At 45.4% G+C, this 17155-nt stretch overlaps 1 protein-coding gene across 2 annotated transcripts in view; it reads left to right on the plus strand.

The window, feature by feature from the left end:
* The window catches only part of WDR26 (WD repeat domain 26), a 68229-nt gene that overhangs the window by 41381 nt on the left and 9693 nt on the right, over positions 1-17155 (plus strand). For both annotated transcript variants that reach the window (XM_056568462.1, XM_056568461.1), the window contains exons 6-12: positions 777-874; positions 2112-2268; positions 3709-3847; positions 7879-8019; positions 10112-10231; positions 14255-14400; positions 16134-16212. In XM_056568462.1, coding sequence (XP_056424437.1) covers positions 777-874; positions 2112-2268; positions 3709-3847; positions 7879-8019; positions 10112-10231; positions 14255-14400; positions 16134-16212 — 880 coding nt within the window. The remainder of the gene's footprint in view (positions 1-776; positions 875-2111; positions 2269-3708; positions 3848-7878; positions 8020-10111; positions 10232-14254; positions 14401-16133; positions 16213-17155) is intronic.

A 17155-nucleotide genomic window follows, 5' to 3' on the forward strand; every position in this document is an offset into this window, starting at 1 on the left:
CAGTCACAGACTGGGAAGGGGCGTTCCCCAGCAGGCGTGACATCATCTGAAGCCATACAGGGGAGAACTTCCTCCCTCACTCTGCTATACACAGTCCAGAGCAGTTCAGTGTGAGATGAGCTATAATTGGATAAGGCTGCACACATCCCCCTCAGTACTCTAGAGCAGCGTTTCCCAACCAGTGTGCCTCCAGCTGTTGCAAAACTACAACTCCCAGCATGCCCGGACAGCCTTTGGCTGTCCGGGCATGCTGGGAATTGTAGTTTCGCAACAGCTGGAGGCACACTGGTTGGGAAACGCTGCTCTAGACTGAGTTTCCTGATTTTGGACTTCTGCCAGGCCAGCAGGAGTCCAAAGTCTGTACAAAAGATGGGGGGGGGGGGGGGATGTGCTCTGGACAAGTAGGGAGACACCTAATAGCAGCTTTTTTTAAAAATAAACAGATTTATTGTTAATTAGCAAAGTACATTAGAAATAATTTTATTTACCATTGGTGCAATAGCAAAAATTTGTTTTAATGAGAGTTCCCATTTATCTTAATGCATCTTTAAATTCGAGTTGGCCATGGGTGTATTCTCATAAATTGTATATAGTCGCAGAGCACGTGCTGCAAACGTTCCACCTGGAATGGCCACAGACATAGTAGGAAAGGAAGCTTCCGTGTACAAAGGCCTGGATGGTTTGTTAGGGTTCAGAACTTGTTCTCACTGCTGATCTAGCAGGAGTGTGTGTGTCTTCATTCTTTATTATATATTTACGGTATTTTTGTTTCCCAGGTATTTAATGTGTAGTCATGCAGACGACCTGCGAGCAAAGGCAGACTGGGAAGGAAAAGGGGCAACCTCACGCTCTAAGCTACTTGATAAACTCCAGAGTAAGTGTTGACCTGTCATGTCTGGAGTGGCGCTCTTACATCTTTGTACATTCACTTGGCTTCATGTGGTATATCCACTGGCGTCTTTGTTTTTTATATACTGGATTTGTCAGGATGCGGTAGCCCTTCTGGGTGTCCCTCCTGGGGGTCTTGGGGAGGTGTGTGTGGCCATCAGGTTCCACACCTGCCTGTAACCCCCGGAGATCTTGGCTTCGGTCGAGATGCCACCAGCACACGGCTCCTCGGCTGATACCTTGGGTTGAAGCCAGGTGCATTTGTAGCCCCTTAGTAGCTTCAGCAAAAAGGGGCATCGAACCTGGATCCTTGCAGGTGCCTTTTGGTCTGGAGGTGAAGGGTAGGTTTGTCGGGGGGGGGGGGGGGGGGGCCCTCTCTCTCCTGTTGAAGAAGGGCTTAGCGATAGACCGCATCCTTTGTGGACGTTTTTTTTTCTTTTTTTTTTCTTAGTGTGACAGGTTTGCACTTTTTTTCTTGCACTTTGTGTGATAGAGAGCACGTTCCTTGGCTATTAAAATAAAAAAATCCACTGGTGATGGAGTGACTGCTAGGCTGACAACCAATTCTACAGCATATGAGCTACAGTAATCGGCCTATCTGGTACCTAGGTTAGAATTCACATCTTCTAAATCCCTCTAGAAGTTACTGAAAGAGCGGGGGCTATGCCGTTTGTAACTACCATACAAGTCAATGGGAGTTATGCAAATTGCATACCCTCCCTGCTTTCGCTGGCTTTGGGTTCCCAACCACCTTAGGCCAGAGAAGGTCGAGAAGGCCAATTTAGGAGATGGGAATACCCCTTTTTTAAATCCACACCCCCCAGTGTATGTATGTATGTATAATATCTCTATCTATCTATCTCCGTTGGTTGTCCAAGCATGCTGGGAGTTGTAGTTTTGCCACAGCTGGAGGCACCCTGGTTGGGAAAAACTGGTTTATTCAATCTCTCCCCTGACATCTGCTTTTGGGGGAGAGTTGGGCGCTCACCATACACCCCGAATACAGCAGGTTCAGCTAACTTCATTGTATGTGATCAGCTTTAGAAGGTTACTACCAGCAGCAATGGTAACTGCGGTTGCTGTACCTACCATAAGCAGTTTGTGTCTGTTCTAGGAAATATAATAAGTTGAGTCAATACACAAACAACAAGCAAACTGAAGCATTAATAAATGGCACATACTGAAATCCATCATTTCTCTCCTTTTTATCTTCTTATATCCAGCATACCTTCCACCATCTGTCATGCTACCACCCAGACGTCTGCAAACCCTATTACGTCAAGCTGTCGAGCTACAGCGAGATCGGTGCCTCTACCACAATACAAAACTTGACAATAATCTGGACTCTGTATCTCTGCTTATTGATCATGTCTGCAGCAGGTAAGTCTCAGTAAGGGTGTTCATCACAGCTTGGACTAGGAATCGACCGATTATCGGTTTGGCCGATATCGGCCGATAGTCACGATTTTGGACGTTATTGGCAATTACCTTGCCGATCATGCCCCACCGCATCGCGCTGCACCCCCCCACCACCGCGCTGCACCCCCACCGCCCTGGCCACAGACCACCGCCGCCCCATTGCCTCCCCCATCCCCGGTTTTATAATTACCTGTTCCCGGGGCCCGGTCTACTTCTGGCTCCTACGGCGTCCTGCGCAATGACGAGTGACGTCAGTCAGTGCGCACAGTGACAGCTCAGGAGGACGCCGCCGGAGCCAGAAGTAGCGCGGACCCCGGGAACAGGTAATTATAAAACCGGGGATGGGGGAGGCAATGGGGCGATGTGGTGGGGGGAGCGGTGCGGCTGGGGGGGGGGGGGGGGGGGGGTGTCTGGCGGCTGGCCAGTGGTTGTCGGTGATAGGGCTCAGGAGGAAATTTTAAACCTCCACATAGGTGCAGGTCCAAATGATGATTGAATATTATATGTTCAGTGACCTCCCTGGTGAGTCGTCCATCACATCAAAGCGTAAAATAAATGGCAAGGTGGCCACATGGATGCCGAGCTCTTCTTACATTCACTTCTGTGGGAGTCACGGGAACAGCTGCTTGGCTGTTCCCATAGCCGTTCTCTTATGTAATCTTACTAAAGTAATATTTGTAAGGGAAGATATTCAGCTGACACTTGGGCGCTAAAACGGGGTATATGAAGCGTGGGTCTAAAGAATCTGCGTATAGGGAGGAAAAAATGTGTATATATAATGTATAATATGAAAATCTATATTTAAATGCATATATAATATTTAGATATAGTGCTGGGAGGTATAGCGGTTCATACCGAATACCGAATTATTATTTTTTTTTTCCCTGCACGAAATGAATTTTTCCCATACCGTGGGGCCCCCCCTCGAATGAATGAACCCAGCGCTGTCCCCAACTAATCATATGTGACCTGCGGGCTGGTGTTAGAGAAGCAGCACCCACGGGTCACATGATAGAGGGGGGGGGGGGTGGAAAATACAGCGGAACCGCCATAGCTTACAAAAAAAACGTGATACACATTTTTGGTCATACCGCCCAGGGTTCAGTTATTTATATTAAAATATATATATTTGTGTGTGTGTGTGTATGTATATATATATTTTTTAATATAAATATCTGAACCTATGTATATATATGTGTATATAATATTATATATATATATATGTATATGTGTATGTATGTATATGTATGTATATGTGTGTGTGTGTATATATATATATATATATATATATATATATATATATATATATATATATAAAAAAAATTATAAAAAAAAAAAATGTGTGTGTGTATTATAATATGTACATTTCCTTTTTCGTGAATGTCTCTCGCTTTGTTTCAGGAAACAGTTTCCATGTTTCACACAGCAAGTCCTTACAGAACACTGCAATGAAGTCTGGTTCTGTAAGTTCTCAAACGATGGCACTAAACTAGCGACAGGATCAAAAGACACAACTGTTATAATATGGCAGGTTGATCCAGTAAGTACCGCCTTCTGCTGATAATTATAACCTATAAACAAATCACATGTACAATACTAAAAAGCAAAGCGTGCAATAGTAGGTGGACAACACTAACTGGATGCATCATCGTCTGAAATATATCTCTCCTTCATGTAAGGTAGGGTTAGGCAGAAGACCATCCTTTATATAAGATGATTTTAAGAAAACCCTTAAAAACGTCCATTAAAAAAAATCCCATTCAAGTCTATGGGATTTCTTGATTATCCGTTATCGCCCGTTATGATATGCATATAAGATAGGGATAGCCATAAGGCTATCCTTCATATAAGAAAGGACCAGGGACACTGTGTGTGTGTGTGTGTGTGTGTGTGTGTATATGTATATATATATATATATATATATATATATATATATATATATATATATATATATATATATATGTATAATAATGTGTGTGTGTGTGATTTTTACTAGAATAGAGATCCATGACTGTAACTGCAATCTGCATATAGATATGATAAAAACCAGTAAGCAAACAAATGCCAATACGCCAGCAGGTTAAGCATAAGGCCTGAGCCCAAAATCAAGGGAATAATAGGATTGGGAAGCACAAAGACCCACGATAAACGACAATACCATACATAGGGAAGCAGACGTGAAAAACAGGGAAAAGAGAGACAATGAAGAGTAAAAGAAGAAAAAGTTAAGACGATTGCCTATCAGAGAAACTATCCCAGGGTTCCCAGACAGAAAGGAAGGAAGGGATAGAATTATTTAAGGAAGCTGTTAAAGATTCCAGAGAATGAATCTCACGTATGCGAGATAACAGGTCAGACTCTTCCAGCACTTAGCAATGAGGGTTTTTGCAGCTAAAACTGTGCATAAAAAGCCTAAACATCTTCCTAGATAGAGCAGGGTGAGAAAGTTGAAGAAGGTAGACAAGGGGGTCAAGGGGACCCAAGACTCCCAGTACCTCAGTTAACAGCCTCTATTCCAGTAGCTCACTATGAGAGGACATGACCAAAATATATGAAACCAACCCCACAGCACCAGCACTGAGGAGGGATGTCTGGGTTCAATTTAACAACTCAGGAGTATGATACATCCCACAAGCAATTTGTATTGGGTTCCCTTATAGGCCGTACAAATGGACACCTTCCCAAATGACCCTCCACTGAGGAAGAGTAAGGACCAGGGACTATTTATATTATTCAGAATATTGGGCAGACTAGATGGGCCAAATGGTTCTTATCTGCCGACACATTCTATGACATTTCGGCACCACAGAAAGGAATCTTATTATTTATTTATTTTATTTCGGTCTGATCATCCATAATGCTATATTTTTGCATTCAGCGCTTATTTGAAAACCAACATCTAACCGGTTAAAGCTGTACAATGACCTTAAAGGGAAAAGAGTGGAGCCTTCTGATATGTCATGGATACATGTGAGAGTGGTGTTTCCCAACCAAGGTGCCTCCGGCTGTTGCAAAAACTACAACTCCCAGCATGCCAGGACAGCCTTTGGCTGTCTGGGCATTCTGGAAGTTGTAGTTTTGCAACAGCTGGAGGCACACTGGTTTGGAAGCACTGCATAAGAGGATGGCCTGGGTGAAGTGTGGTGTTAGGTCAGTACGTCAGTGAGTGGATTTCCCTGTTGTAGTCCGTATGCAGCTTGTTTTGTGAGTAGTTGGTGACCACATTGGAGGCCGGCCATGATATTGTTCATCAGGTACCAGGTACCTCGTCTGCACGTTTGTGACTATATATTTATCCCTCCCTCAGAATGTCGCTTCCTCTTAGTGACACATTTACTTATTAAAATCCTATTTAATCCTTGGCTAATGCCCTGTCTGAGTAGGTTGGCTGATAACTCCTTAATGACCACAAATACTTATTTATTTTATTTATTATTTATGGCGGTCATATGTGCCTTAGTCTACAGCGCTCTAGAATAAGTCTTGTATGGGTGTCCTATTCTGTCTTGCAAAAAGAAAAGCTGCTGGGATTAGAGGAAGCTCAAATCCCACCTTTTTTGGCACTTTTTAGACCATTCGTATCAAAGACTTCTAGCAGTGTTTGCCTCCAGCTGTTGCAAAACTACAACTACCAGCCTTTGGCTGTCTGGGCATGCTGAAAGTTGTAGATTTGAAACAGCTGGAGGCACCCTGGTTGGGAAGCACTTACTTTATGACATGATCTTTTCAATCAGATTACCTGATGGCATGATTGGGACCAAGGGGCTGCTTTTAACCCTAAGGGTAGGGTCACACGTGCCGTATTTTGCTGCTGAAGTCAATAGGTAGCAAAATCTGCTGTAGAAAATAAGCCGCATAATACAGCAGGTGTAATCCTACCTTAAGGGTATATTCACACTACGAAATTTAGCAATGGGTCCGCAATCTTCCTTCGTGGAGTAGAGATCGTACAGTTTAATAAGTACTTTTCCATTAACAAACTGGCTTTCCCAGGCGGATTCTGCCATGTGAACTAAACAGCTGAATCCCACTAAGATCAATAAGAGACTGCTGCAAGCAGAACCCCCTGCAGATTTTCAATAATGTGAACAAGAGGGCTACATCGTACCACTTTGAATCAGGGAACAGTGGCTGCTGCTGTGGGCCAACACTCCCCTGCTCATCCCCCCCCCCCCCCCCCTGCTGTTTTTATATTTTTTTATATTCTGTTACCTGGCTGCGCTCCGGCAGGTCTTCCGAGCTGTGGGGATAGTTAAGAATGACGACTGACGTCTCCTGCCTGCTCCTCTGCGCGGCGTCAGGGACGTCACACCTCATTCCCTGCAGCCGCCGCTGGTGACTTTTCTAAAGTGGCCGCGGCCGGGCTGCTGAACTTTAACAAGCAGCCCGTGCTGCGGCCACTCTGACCAGAGGCGGCTGCAGGGAATGATGAGATGAGTGACATCCCTGACGCCGCGCAGAGGAGCTGGCAGGAGACGTCAGTCGTCATTTTTTACTGGCCGCACAGCCTGGAAGACGCGGCCCGGTAATGGAATATGAAAAATATAGAGGCAGTGTAGAGGCAGCACAACCAAGTAAAGTGCAGGTTGGTAATAGAACAGTCCCAGTCGCAGACTGTACAGATTTATACAAAGCAGTAATCCAGCCTCAGGAGAGCTTAAAACAGACGGAATTTCCGCAGCAGATTAATCCGCCTCAGAGATCCAGATTCCAGAATCTGCTCAGAAATGCATTGCAGTCTATGGAGACGGTATATTTCCGAGCGGTCCTAGTGCCGGGGGAAACATGCTAATTGTGGATTGTCCACCTGTGTCTTCTGGGGGCAAACATTCTGCAAATTTTTCACCATGTGAATAAAGACTGACTATTCTCCGCACCATCCTGTTCGGTCGGCAGTATGACTTAAAGTCTTGGAATATCTGCAGCCCGAAAGTAATGTGATCAGGAGATGTACCGGAAGTCTAAGAGGGGGAAAACCCACAAAGGTGGACTAGGGTTAATTTAACATACTATATTTCTAGTAGGCATAACAGGCGCATACATACACACATCCTCCCCATGGTGAACAAGCGGTTTGTGTATATTGAGACTGTACAGGAGCATTAGGACCCAGGTGACTTGTCTGGAGGATGAAGCAGTTATCTGCCCTCACTAGGCCATGTTGTGTAAGGTGCTTGATGCGGGTTATTACGGTATTATGAAAGAGGTCAGTGTTCCTTCACAGAACTGTAACCGGATAGGAATGTTAATTGTGCAGAAGAATCTTATAGGAGTGATCCCATAACAGAAGAAAGCTGAATGTCCTGTTACCTCCGTGACTAGATAATCCTGCTCAAGTTGTTTTCTGCCTCCTCCCGTCTCCTATGACTTATCACTTAGTCACCGACACTAGTGACTTATGTTCTTGTTTGTTCTATTTTCTATTCCCATTCTTCAGCTGAACTGTTCCGACCAGTAATGCAGTATGGAAAACCGATCTATTGTTACTGTGCTGCAGCTGGGACTAGTCAACCATCGCCTCTTATGTACACATTGTTCTGATTATAGTAACTAAATAACTTTGGTTTTTAGGACACACACCAGCTAAAGCTACTTAAGACATTAGAAGGCCATGCTTATGGGGTTTCCTACCTAGCCTGGAGCCCGGATGACAACTATCTTGTAGCCTGTGGTCCAGATGACTGTTCTGAGCTTTGGCTGTGGAATGTACAGGTACGATCCTCACTATATTTGTCCATACATTACTGATCCTGAGTTATATCCTGTATTATACTCCAGAGCTGCACTCGCTATTCTGCTGGTGAGGTCACTGTGTATATACATTACATTACTTATCCTGTACTGATCCTGAGTTATATCCTGTATTATACTCCAGAGCTGGGCTCACTATTCTGCTGGTGGGGTCACTGTGTACATACATTGCATTACTTATCCTGTACTGATCCTGAGTTACCGTATATACTCGAGTATTAGCCGTTTCGAATATAAGCCGAGGCCCCTAATTTCTCCCCAAAAACCTAGGAAAAGTTATTGACTCGACTTTAAGCCTAAGGTGGGAAATACATCATTCCCCCCCCATGTCATCATCTAGACCCCCGTCATTAGCCCCCTCGTCGTCATCCAGACCGTCGTCGTCCCCCTCATCATCGTTGTCGTCGTCCCCCTCCATCGTAGTCTTCTCCCCCCCCCCCCCCCTTTCATCATCACTGCCTGTCAATCCCTCCGTCATCATCCAGACCCCTCATTTGTTTTCTACTCTCCTCCCCAGTTGTTGCTTTCTCGGTGAAAAGGAAGGGTGAGCTGGTCTGGGCAGTCTATCGTCGGCCATCTATGCTGCAGGGACCGTCCGGTGGGGAGAGTAAGGCTGGGTTCACACTACGATTTGAACTACGGTTCCCATATACGGCTGGGAGGAGGGGTGGGCGGGGCTTAATCGCGGCGCCCGCACTCAGCCGTATTCGGGAACCGTAGTTAATGTATGTCTATGAGCCGACCGGAGTGAACCGCAGCCTTCGGTTGTCTGCTTTTTCGGCCGTATGCGGTTTCCCGACCGCAGGCAAAAACGTGGTCGACCACGTTTTTGCCTGCGGTCGGGAAACCGCATACGGCCGAGAAAGCAGACGATCTGAGTCTGCGGTTCACTCCGGTCAGCTCATAGACATACATTAACTACAGTTCCCGAATACGGGCGCCGCTATTAAGCCCCGCCCACCACTCCTCCCAGCCGTATACGGGAACCGTAGTTCAAATCGTAGTGTGAACCCAGCCTAAGTCGTTCCGGGCTGTCCATCTTCACTGGGAGGCCCTCTTCTCCGCTCCGGCCACGGACTAATTACGTTGCGTTGCTGAAAAACTCTGCTTATACTCGAGTATATCCTGTGTTATGCACCGGAGCTGTACTCACTATTCTGCTGGTGGAGTCACTGTGTACATACATTACATTACTTATCCTGTACTGATCCTGAGTTATATCCTGTGTTATGCACTGGAGCTGTACTCACTATTCTGCTGGTGGAGTCACTGTGTACATACATTACATTACTTATCCTGTACTGATCCTGAGTTATATCCTGTATTATACTCCAGAGCTGTACTCACTATTCTGCTGGTGAGATCACTGTGTACATACATTACATTACTTATCCTGTACTAATCCTGAGTTATATCCTGTATTATACTCCAGAGCTGTACTCACTATTCTGCCGGTGGGGTCACAGTGTACATACATTACATTACTTATCCTGTACTGATCCTGAGTTATATCCTGTATTATACTCCAGAGCTGTACTCACTATTCTGCTGGTGAGGTCACTGTGTACATACATTACATTACTTATCCTGTACTGATCCTGAGTTATATCCTGTATTATACTCCAGAGCTGTACTCACTATTCTGCTGGTGAGATCACTGTGTACATACATTACATTACTTATCCTGTACTAATCCTGAGTTATATCCTGTATTATACACCAGAGCTGTACTCACTATTCTGCTGGTGAGGTCACTGTGTACATACATTACATTACTTATCCTGTACTGATCCTGAGTTATATCCTGTATTATACTCCAGAATATTTAGAATATATTGACATATTAACACTAACATTGTGTTCAGACATGATTTTCTCCAATTATCTTTACAAAGTAACCTTTTGTTTCAGGTCTGTGTTGTTTTGTTTGCTTTCCTTATTCCCGCATAGTAAGTCTGTGGCCTGGTATGACCCCTGCTGGTAATACGATCTGTAGAGAAGGCCCCAAGCCTGCGCCTCGCTTATCTATATTTAACTTCTGTTCTGCTTCTAGACCGGGGAGTTGAGGACTAAAATGAGCCAGTCTCATGAAGACAGCCTGACAAGCGTGGCCTGGAATCCAGATGGGAAGAGATTTGTAACCGGGGGTCAGAGAGGACAGTTCTACCAGTGTGTACGTAACTTCCCTCCTCCATAAAGCAATAATTGTCTGAGCCAGTGTTTCCCAACCAGGGTGCCTCCAGCTGTTGCAAAACTACAACTCCCAGCATGCCCGGACAGCCAACGGCTGTCCGGGCATGCTGGGAGTTGTGGTTTTGCAACAGCTGGAGGCACCCTGGTTGGGAAACACAGGTCTGAGTTATAATGTTCATTCACAAATGATCTCTAACCTGTATTGATGCCAGCCGCAGATCACATACAACCACATCTAACATGCCTTAACTATTGTTGCTGTTTTGATAAGTGGGGCTGATCAGCTCCCCATGACGCAATCACAGGGGGCCAATCTGTTGTCATGGCAATACGGGCATCTTTCCCTACAGTGACAGGCCTGATTCTACAACCTACTATGGGCTGTACTAGCAGATCCCAGATAAATCAGTTCACTGTAGTAGCAGTTCCTTTTAAAGCGTTACTCCGCTCCCCAGCGTCCGGAACATTGAATTGGGTAGCGGAGTAACTCTTTAACTCAATTATAAGCAATCATTTGACTGATAAAAGTACCGCTAGGGCAGTGTTTTCTAAATAGCGTGTCTCCAGCTGTTACAAAACTACAACTCCCAGCATGCACGGACAGCCAACGGCAACAGTGAGTTGTAGTTTTGCAGCAGCTGGAGACACATTGTTTGGAAAAACACCCTTGCGGGACTTAAAAGTCTTAACAGATTTAAAAAAAAAAATTAAAAAATTAAACATATTTGCCATCCCAACATGTGGAATCGTCCAGACTATTACCACGTAATGGACCCTGCACGACGAATGACGAAAACCTAAAAAGTACCAAAGACCAGAATTTATTTTTATATTTTTTGTATTGTGAACTTTCATCCCACAAAAAAAGAATAAAAAAAACAAAAATAAATAAAAAGCAGGAATGTTCCGATACCATTTTTTTTAAGATTGAGTACCTATACTTTAATTCTAGTACTCGCCGATACCAAGTACGAGTACTTTTATTTTAAAGGGAATCTGACACCAGGGTGACGCGGTTTCTGGCGCTGTTTACCGTGCTGATATGTGGGTTCCTTGTTGTGTACAATGGAGGCGGCTGCTGTAGTATGAGCCAAGATTTCTCTCTTCTCCATTGGGCAGAACAGGGAATTTGCATTGGCGGCGAAACCGATGTCTCCGGAGCGATTGCGCTGATGTTCACATGGTGAGCAGCGGTAGAAACCGGGTCACCTGACCTATCTACATATAAATGGAAGTTAGTGCAGTTGACTGCTGTAAGATTTCCTTTAATAGTAGGTAGTATCCCCTTGTAGGTAGTAGTATAGATAGCTGTAGACATTAGGAAGCAACCCTCCCCCCCTTTGTAGTCAGCAGGACACCCCTGTAGATAGCAGTCCCCCTTTGTAGCCAGCAGCCCCCCTTTGTAGTTGCTCACTGTCCGGTGTCGCCTCTCCGCAGCCCCGTTCTCATCACTGCCGCTGCCCCGTTCTGCCCTCCGCATCATGGCGTCTTATGGAGGAGCATGTGACCTACACGTTCCTTTGCTTCCTCCGTAGCGTTACGCTGGGTGCAGTGGAGTGACGTGTATGTCACATGCTTCTCCATAAGACGCCATGATGCGGAAGGCAGAATGAGGCAGCGGCAGTGATCTGAACCGGAGGACGGGGCAGTGAAGTGAAGCACTCCACCAGGTATCTGATTTGGTATTGGGGACATTAGACGTGTCCCCGATACCATGCAGATACCTGGTATCGGACCATCCCTAAAAAAAGCAAGTGATTTAAAAAAATTTAAACTATGTCAACTATGGTACAAATAATAGATTATGGTGCAGAAAAAAGGCCTCTATATAGCTCTATAGTGACAAAATCTATACAAGTTAGAGTATCGTTGTAATCGGACCAACCTGAGGACTATAGATGACGCCTCAATGTAACTGCACAGTGAGTGGCCTAAATGGGTACTCCGCTGCTCAACATCACGCCCCCTCCCATAGACTTGCATTGAGGGGATGGGCGTGACGTCACACGGGGGCGGAGTCCAGACGTCATGGACTTCCGTTCCCGGAGTCACTACTCAGACCCTCCAGCGGTTCCGGTAGAAAACCAGGTGGGTGCCGCATGCTATAATGCGGGGGTCCCCAGCGGCGGGACCCCCGCAATCAGACATCTTATCCTCTATCCTTTGGATAGGGGATAAGATGTGTAGGGTGGGAGTACCACTTTAAGATTGGTGACAGCCGTTTCCTTCCCAGAGGAACTTCACCGGACCGTTTCCTCTGACCTGTGCGCTCCTCTACACTCTAGTGACGGGCAACACAGGTGAGTGGAAATTGGATTCAAATAGAAAAGTGCAGCGACAATTTATATAAATATTCATAAAATCTAAACGCATAAAAGCTATAAAAAGACTCCCATATTGGTTCTATCGTTCAGTCCTCCATTTTCTTGCGCTCATGTTCGCAGGATCCATCTGGCCTCTAATTCGCACAACCTTCTAACTTGACCTTCTAACTTGACCTTCTAACTTGACCTTCTGTTACATTCAATTTTTGTAAACCCATAAACATTTAAAATTTCTGTGCGTCCATTATTTGAATCCAATTTCCACTCGCCTGTGTTCCCCGTCACTAGAGTGTAGAGGCACAGGTCAGAGGAAACGGTCCGGTGAAGTTCCTCTGGGAAGGAAACGGCTGTCACCAATCTTAACGCACTGGTGTCTTGCCCTCGTAGCGGCATGCTGCTGCCCTATCCTGCATCATTGTAATGAACAATAAAAGAAGTCACAATGTACATGGTGAGCGCCTTTGTGCATAAAATCCATGTGTTGCAAGAAATGACAAACTTTTTTTATTTCTTCAAATGAGCACTACCCAGTTATAGTGTGCACGAACTGTTCACCGCCACCAGCCGCTCCCCTCCGAATATACAGTGCTATCAAGGAGAGTAGCAGTGCCTGCGCTACCTTTGTTCCTACCTGCAAGTTCAGATTTGTAAATAACTTCGGTTTCAAAATCTTAATCCTTCCAGTACTTATCAGCTGCTGTATACTACAGAGAAATTATTGCTGAAATTATTATATTGCAGTTCTTTCCAGTCTTACCACAGTGCTCTCTGCTGACATCTCTGTTCATTTTAGGAACTGTCCTGAGTAGAAGCAAATCCCCATAGCAAACCTCTCCTGTTCTCGACAGTTCCTGACATGGACAGAGGTGTCAGCAGAGAGCACTGTGGTCAGATTGGAAAGAACTTCATAAAATTCTCTGTAGTATACGGCAGCTGATAAGTACTGGAAGGATTTTAAATAGAAGTAATTTGCTAACCTGTTTAACTTTCTGGCACCAGTTGATTTGAAATTTATTTTAAATTTTTTTTCCCCCACCAGAGTACCCCTTTAAGGCTAGGTTCAGACTACAGAATTTCTGCCTGCAATTCTGCTTTGAAAATTGCAGGCAGAAATTCCGCTTACTAAAATGTACTGTATAGTGAATGGGTTTCCGTTCACAACTTCACACTGCGGAATTTGTGAACGGAAAATCTGCTTGGAAATTTCCACCTGTAGAATGGCGTTGCTCTTTCTTCAGGCGGAAAGCCGCGCGGAACACATTGCAGTCTATTGGAGACTGCAGTGTCCGCGCAGTCCTAGCGCCGCCTGTCTGATTGACGGGGAGCTGCGCTTAGTATGCGATTTCAGACTCTGCAGCCAGGCCGGCGTGACTCCGAAATCACTGAAACATGGACTCCTAGGGAGACCCCAGGTGGCCAAAATTTCAAAAGTAAACACATGAAAATAATAATTTTTTTTTTTAAATAGAAGCTTAATAAATATATAATATATTTTATAAAGGGAAAAAAAAAAAAAAAACTTTTGATGAGAGGTACTCTTTAAAATTGCAGAGGGTCCAAATGGTCAGACCCCCCTGTAAGTATAAACTTATCCCATATCCATAGGAGGCACAACATCTTTAAAGGAATTTCACATTATATTAGATTTTTATTTTTTCCCTTCTTCTTTTTAACCACAGGATCTAGACGGCAATCTGTTGGACTCCTGGGAAGGTGTGAGGGTGCAGTGTCTCTGGTGCTTAAGTGACGGCAAAACTGTTCTGGCATCAGACACTCACCAGAGGATCCGGGGCTATAACTTTGAGGACCTTACAGATAGAAACATGTGAGAGGCGTCTTATCCGGTTTCTTTACTATTCTGGTGTTATCCTGTTTCTGGTTATATTGCATTAGGGGGTGCATACTTGGCTCTCTCTATATATATCTCTCTCGATATCTCTCTCGATATCTCTCTCTCGATCTCTCTCTCTCTCTCTCGATCTCTCTCTCTCTCTCGATCTCTCTCTCTCTCTAGATCTCTCTCTCTCTAGATCTCTCTCTCTCTCTCTCTAGATCTCTCTCTCTCTCTCTCTCTCTAGATCTCTCTCTCTCTAGATCTCTCTCTCTCTCTAGATCTCTCTCTCTCTCTCTCTAGATCTCTCTCTCTCTCTCTAGATCTCTCTCTCTAGATCTCTCTCTCTCTCTCTAGATCTCTCTAGATCTCTCTCTCTCTCTCTCTCTAGATCTCTCTCTCTCTCTCTCTAGATCTCTCTCTCTCTAGATCTCTCTCTCTCTCTAGATCTCTCTCTCTCTCTAGATCTCTCTCTCTCTAGATCTCTCTCTCTCTAGATCTCTCTAGATCTCTCTCTCTCTCGATATCTATATATATATCTATATATATATATATATATATATATATATATATATATATATATATATATATATTATAATATAATATACACACCGTATTTATCGGCGTATAACACGCACTTTTTAGGCTAAAATTTTTAGCCTAAAGTCTGTGTGCGTGTTATACGCCGATACACCCCCAGGAAAGGCAGGGGGAGAGAGGCCGTCGCTGCCCGCTTCTCTCCCCCTGCCTTTCCTGGGGTCTAGAGCGCTGCTGTCGGCCCTTTTCACCCCCTGGTTATCGGCGCCGCTGCCCGTTCTGTCCCCCTGACTATCGGTGCCGGCGCCGATAGCCAGGGGGAGAGAAGCGGCGCCAACAGCCAGGGGGAGAGAAGGGGCAGCGGCACCCATTGCCGGCGCCGCTGCCCCGTTGCCTCCCCCCATCCCCGGTGGCATAATTACCTGAGTCCGGTCCGTGCTGCTCCAGGCCTCCGTCGTGCGTCCCCGGCGTCATTGCTATGCGCTGAACGGCGCGGCGCATGACGTCAGAGCGCCGCGCCGTGCATAGCAACGACGCTGGGGACGCACGACGGAGGCCTGGAGCAGCGCGGACCGGACTCAGGTAATTATGCCACCGGGGATGGGGGGAGGCAACGGGGCAGCTTCTCTCCCCCTGGCTGTCGGCGCCGCTTCTCTCCCCCTGGCTATCGGCGCCGGCACCGATAGTCAGGGAGACAGAACGGGCAGCGGCGCCGATAACCAGGGGGTGAAAAGGGCCGACAGCAGCGCTCTAGACCCCAGGAAAGGCAGGAGGAGAGAAGCGGGCAGCGACGGCCTCGGGTATATCGGGGTATACACGCACACACACGCACCCTCATTTTTTCATGGATATTTGGGTAAAAAACTTTTTTTTACCCAAATATCCTTGGTAAAATGAGGGTGCGTGTTATAGGCTGGTGCGTGGTATACCCCGATAAATACGGTGTACGGTGTATGTATATATATAATTTGCGCTCTCTCGATCTCTCTCTATACAAAGCGAGCCATACTGTCCCCACCAGGTGGGCATTTCTGCTGTTGCTGGATCTTCTGTGACTCCTTTATGTGACATGGCCATAGTACTCTGCATTGTGTATCACCTCCCGCATTTACATCATGGCTACAAGTGTGACTGTATTTGTTGATCTGTGATGACTTGAAGCTCCTAACCCCTTCTTTTATCTGTTTCAGAGTACAAGAAGACCATCCTATCATGTCTTTTACAATATCAAAAAATGGAAGGCTAGCATTGTTAAACGTAGCTACTCAGGTAACGTCAGCTGCGCTTTACTGTGGCACTTGTTGCATCTACTAAACATGTAAAATAAAGGAGCCAATATGTGTTTAGGTCCAAAATTATCTGCATATTCATGTCTTATAGAAATGGTCAGCTGTTTATCATACTCAAGTGTCTGAGGTAGTGCCAAGTCGCAGCATGCATGCCTCCTCTCTCCACCACCCCTCCACAACTTGACTGACTGACATTCTGGGAAAGATTTCTCAAAACCTGTGCTGAGGAAAAGTTGACCAGTTGGTCCTAGCGACCAATCAGATCGCTTCTTTTACATTTCAGAGACCTTTTCAAAAATAAAAGCAATCTGATTGGTTGCTATTGGCAACTGGCCGACTTTTCCTTTGCACAAGTTTTGATCTCCCCCACTTGGTTTAGTGCTTATTGCCAAGCTCTCTACATCGCTGCATCTTTGATACTTGCGCTCTGAGCATGATACAGAGCTAACTGATTCCCCCTAATATGTTTATAGCAGTCAGATCTCCAAATGTATAGACCAGTGTTTTCCAACCAGGGTGCCTCCAGCTGTTGCAAAACTACAACTCCCGGCATGCAACAGCTGGAGGCACCCTGGTTGGAAAACACTGGTATAGACCAATTTTAAATAGAACAGTGATCAGTATTGACAATTCAGGGTAATGGAGTAGTCTTTTCTTGAGAGAAATTGTCATCTACCTGCAGCCATCACTAAAGGGCATTAAGTGTATGTATAGATTTACTTCGGGATAGCACCAGCATATCTTGCAGCTGCTTTGTTTAGATCAATGTATAGTTTGCAGTTTGCTCCATGCTGCCTCTAGTGGTGGCTTCAGGCAGACAGCATATTATCTCCTGAATGTTGTTGGTGCTGTATCTAATAAATGACGGAAATACAGTGTGCCAGACTGACCTCATTGACTGAACTGTTGTCCATTTAGTTTCT

The sequence above is a fragment of the Hyla sarda genome, chromosome 3 (assembly GCF_029499605.1).
Source record: "Hyla sarda isolate aHylSar1 chromosome 3, aHylSar1.hap1, whole genome shotgun sequence".
Lineage (NCBI taxonomy): Eukaryota > Metazoa > Chordata > Amphibia > Anura > Hylidae > Hyla > Hyla sarda.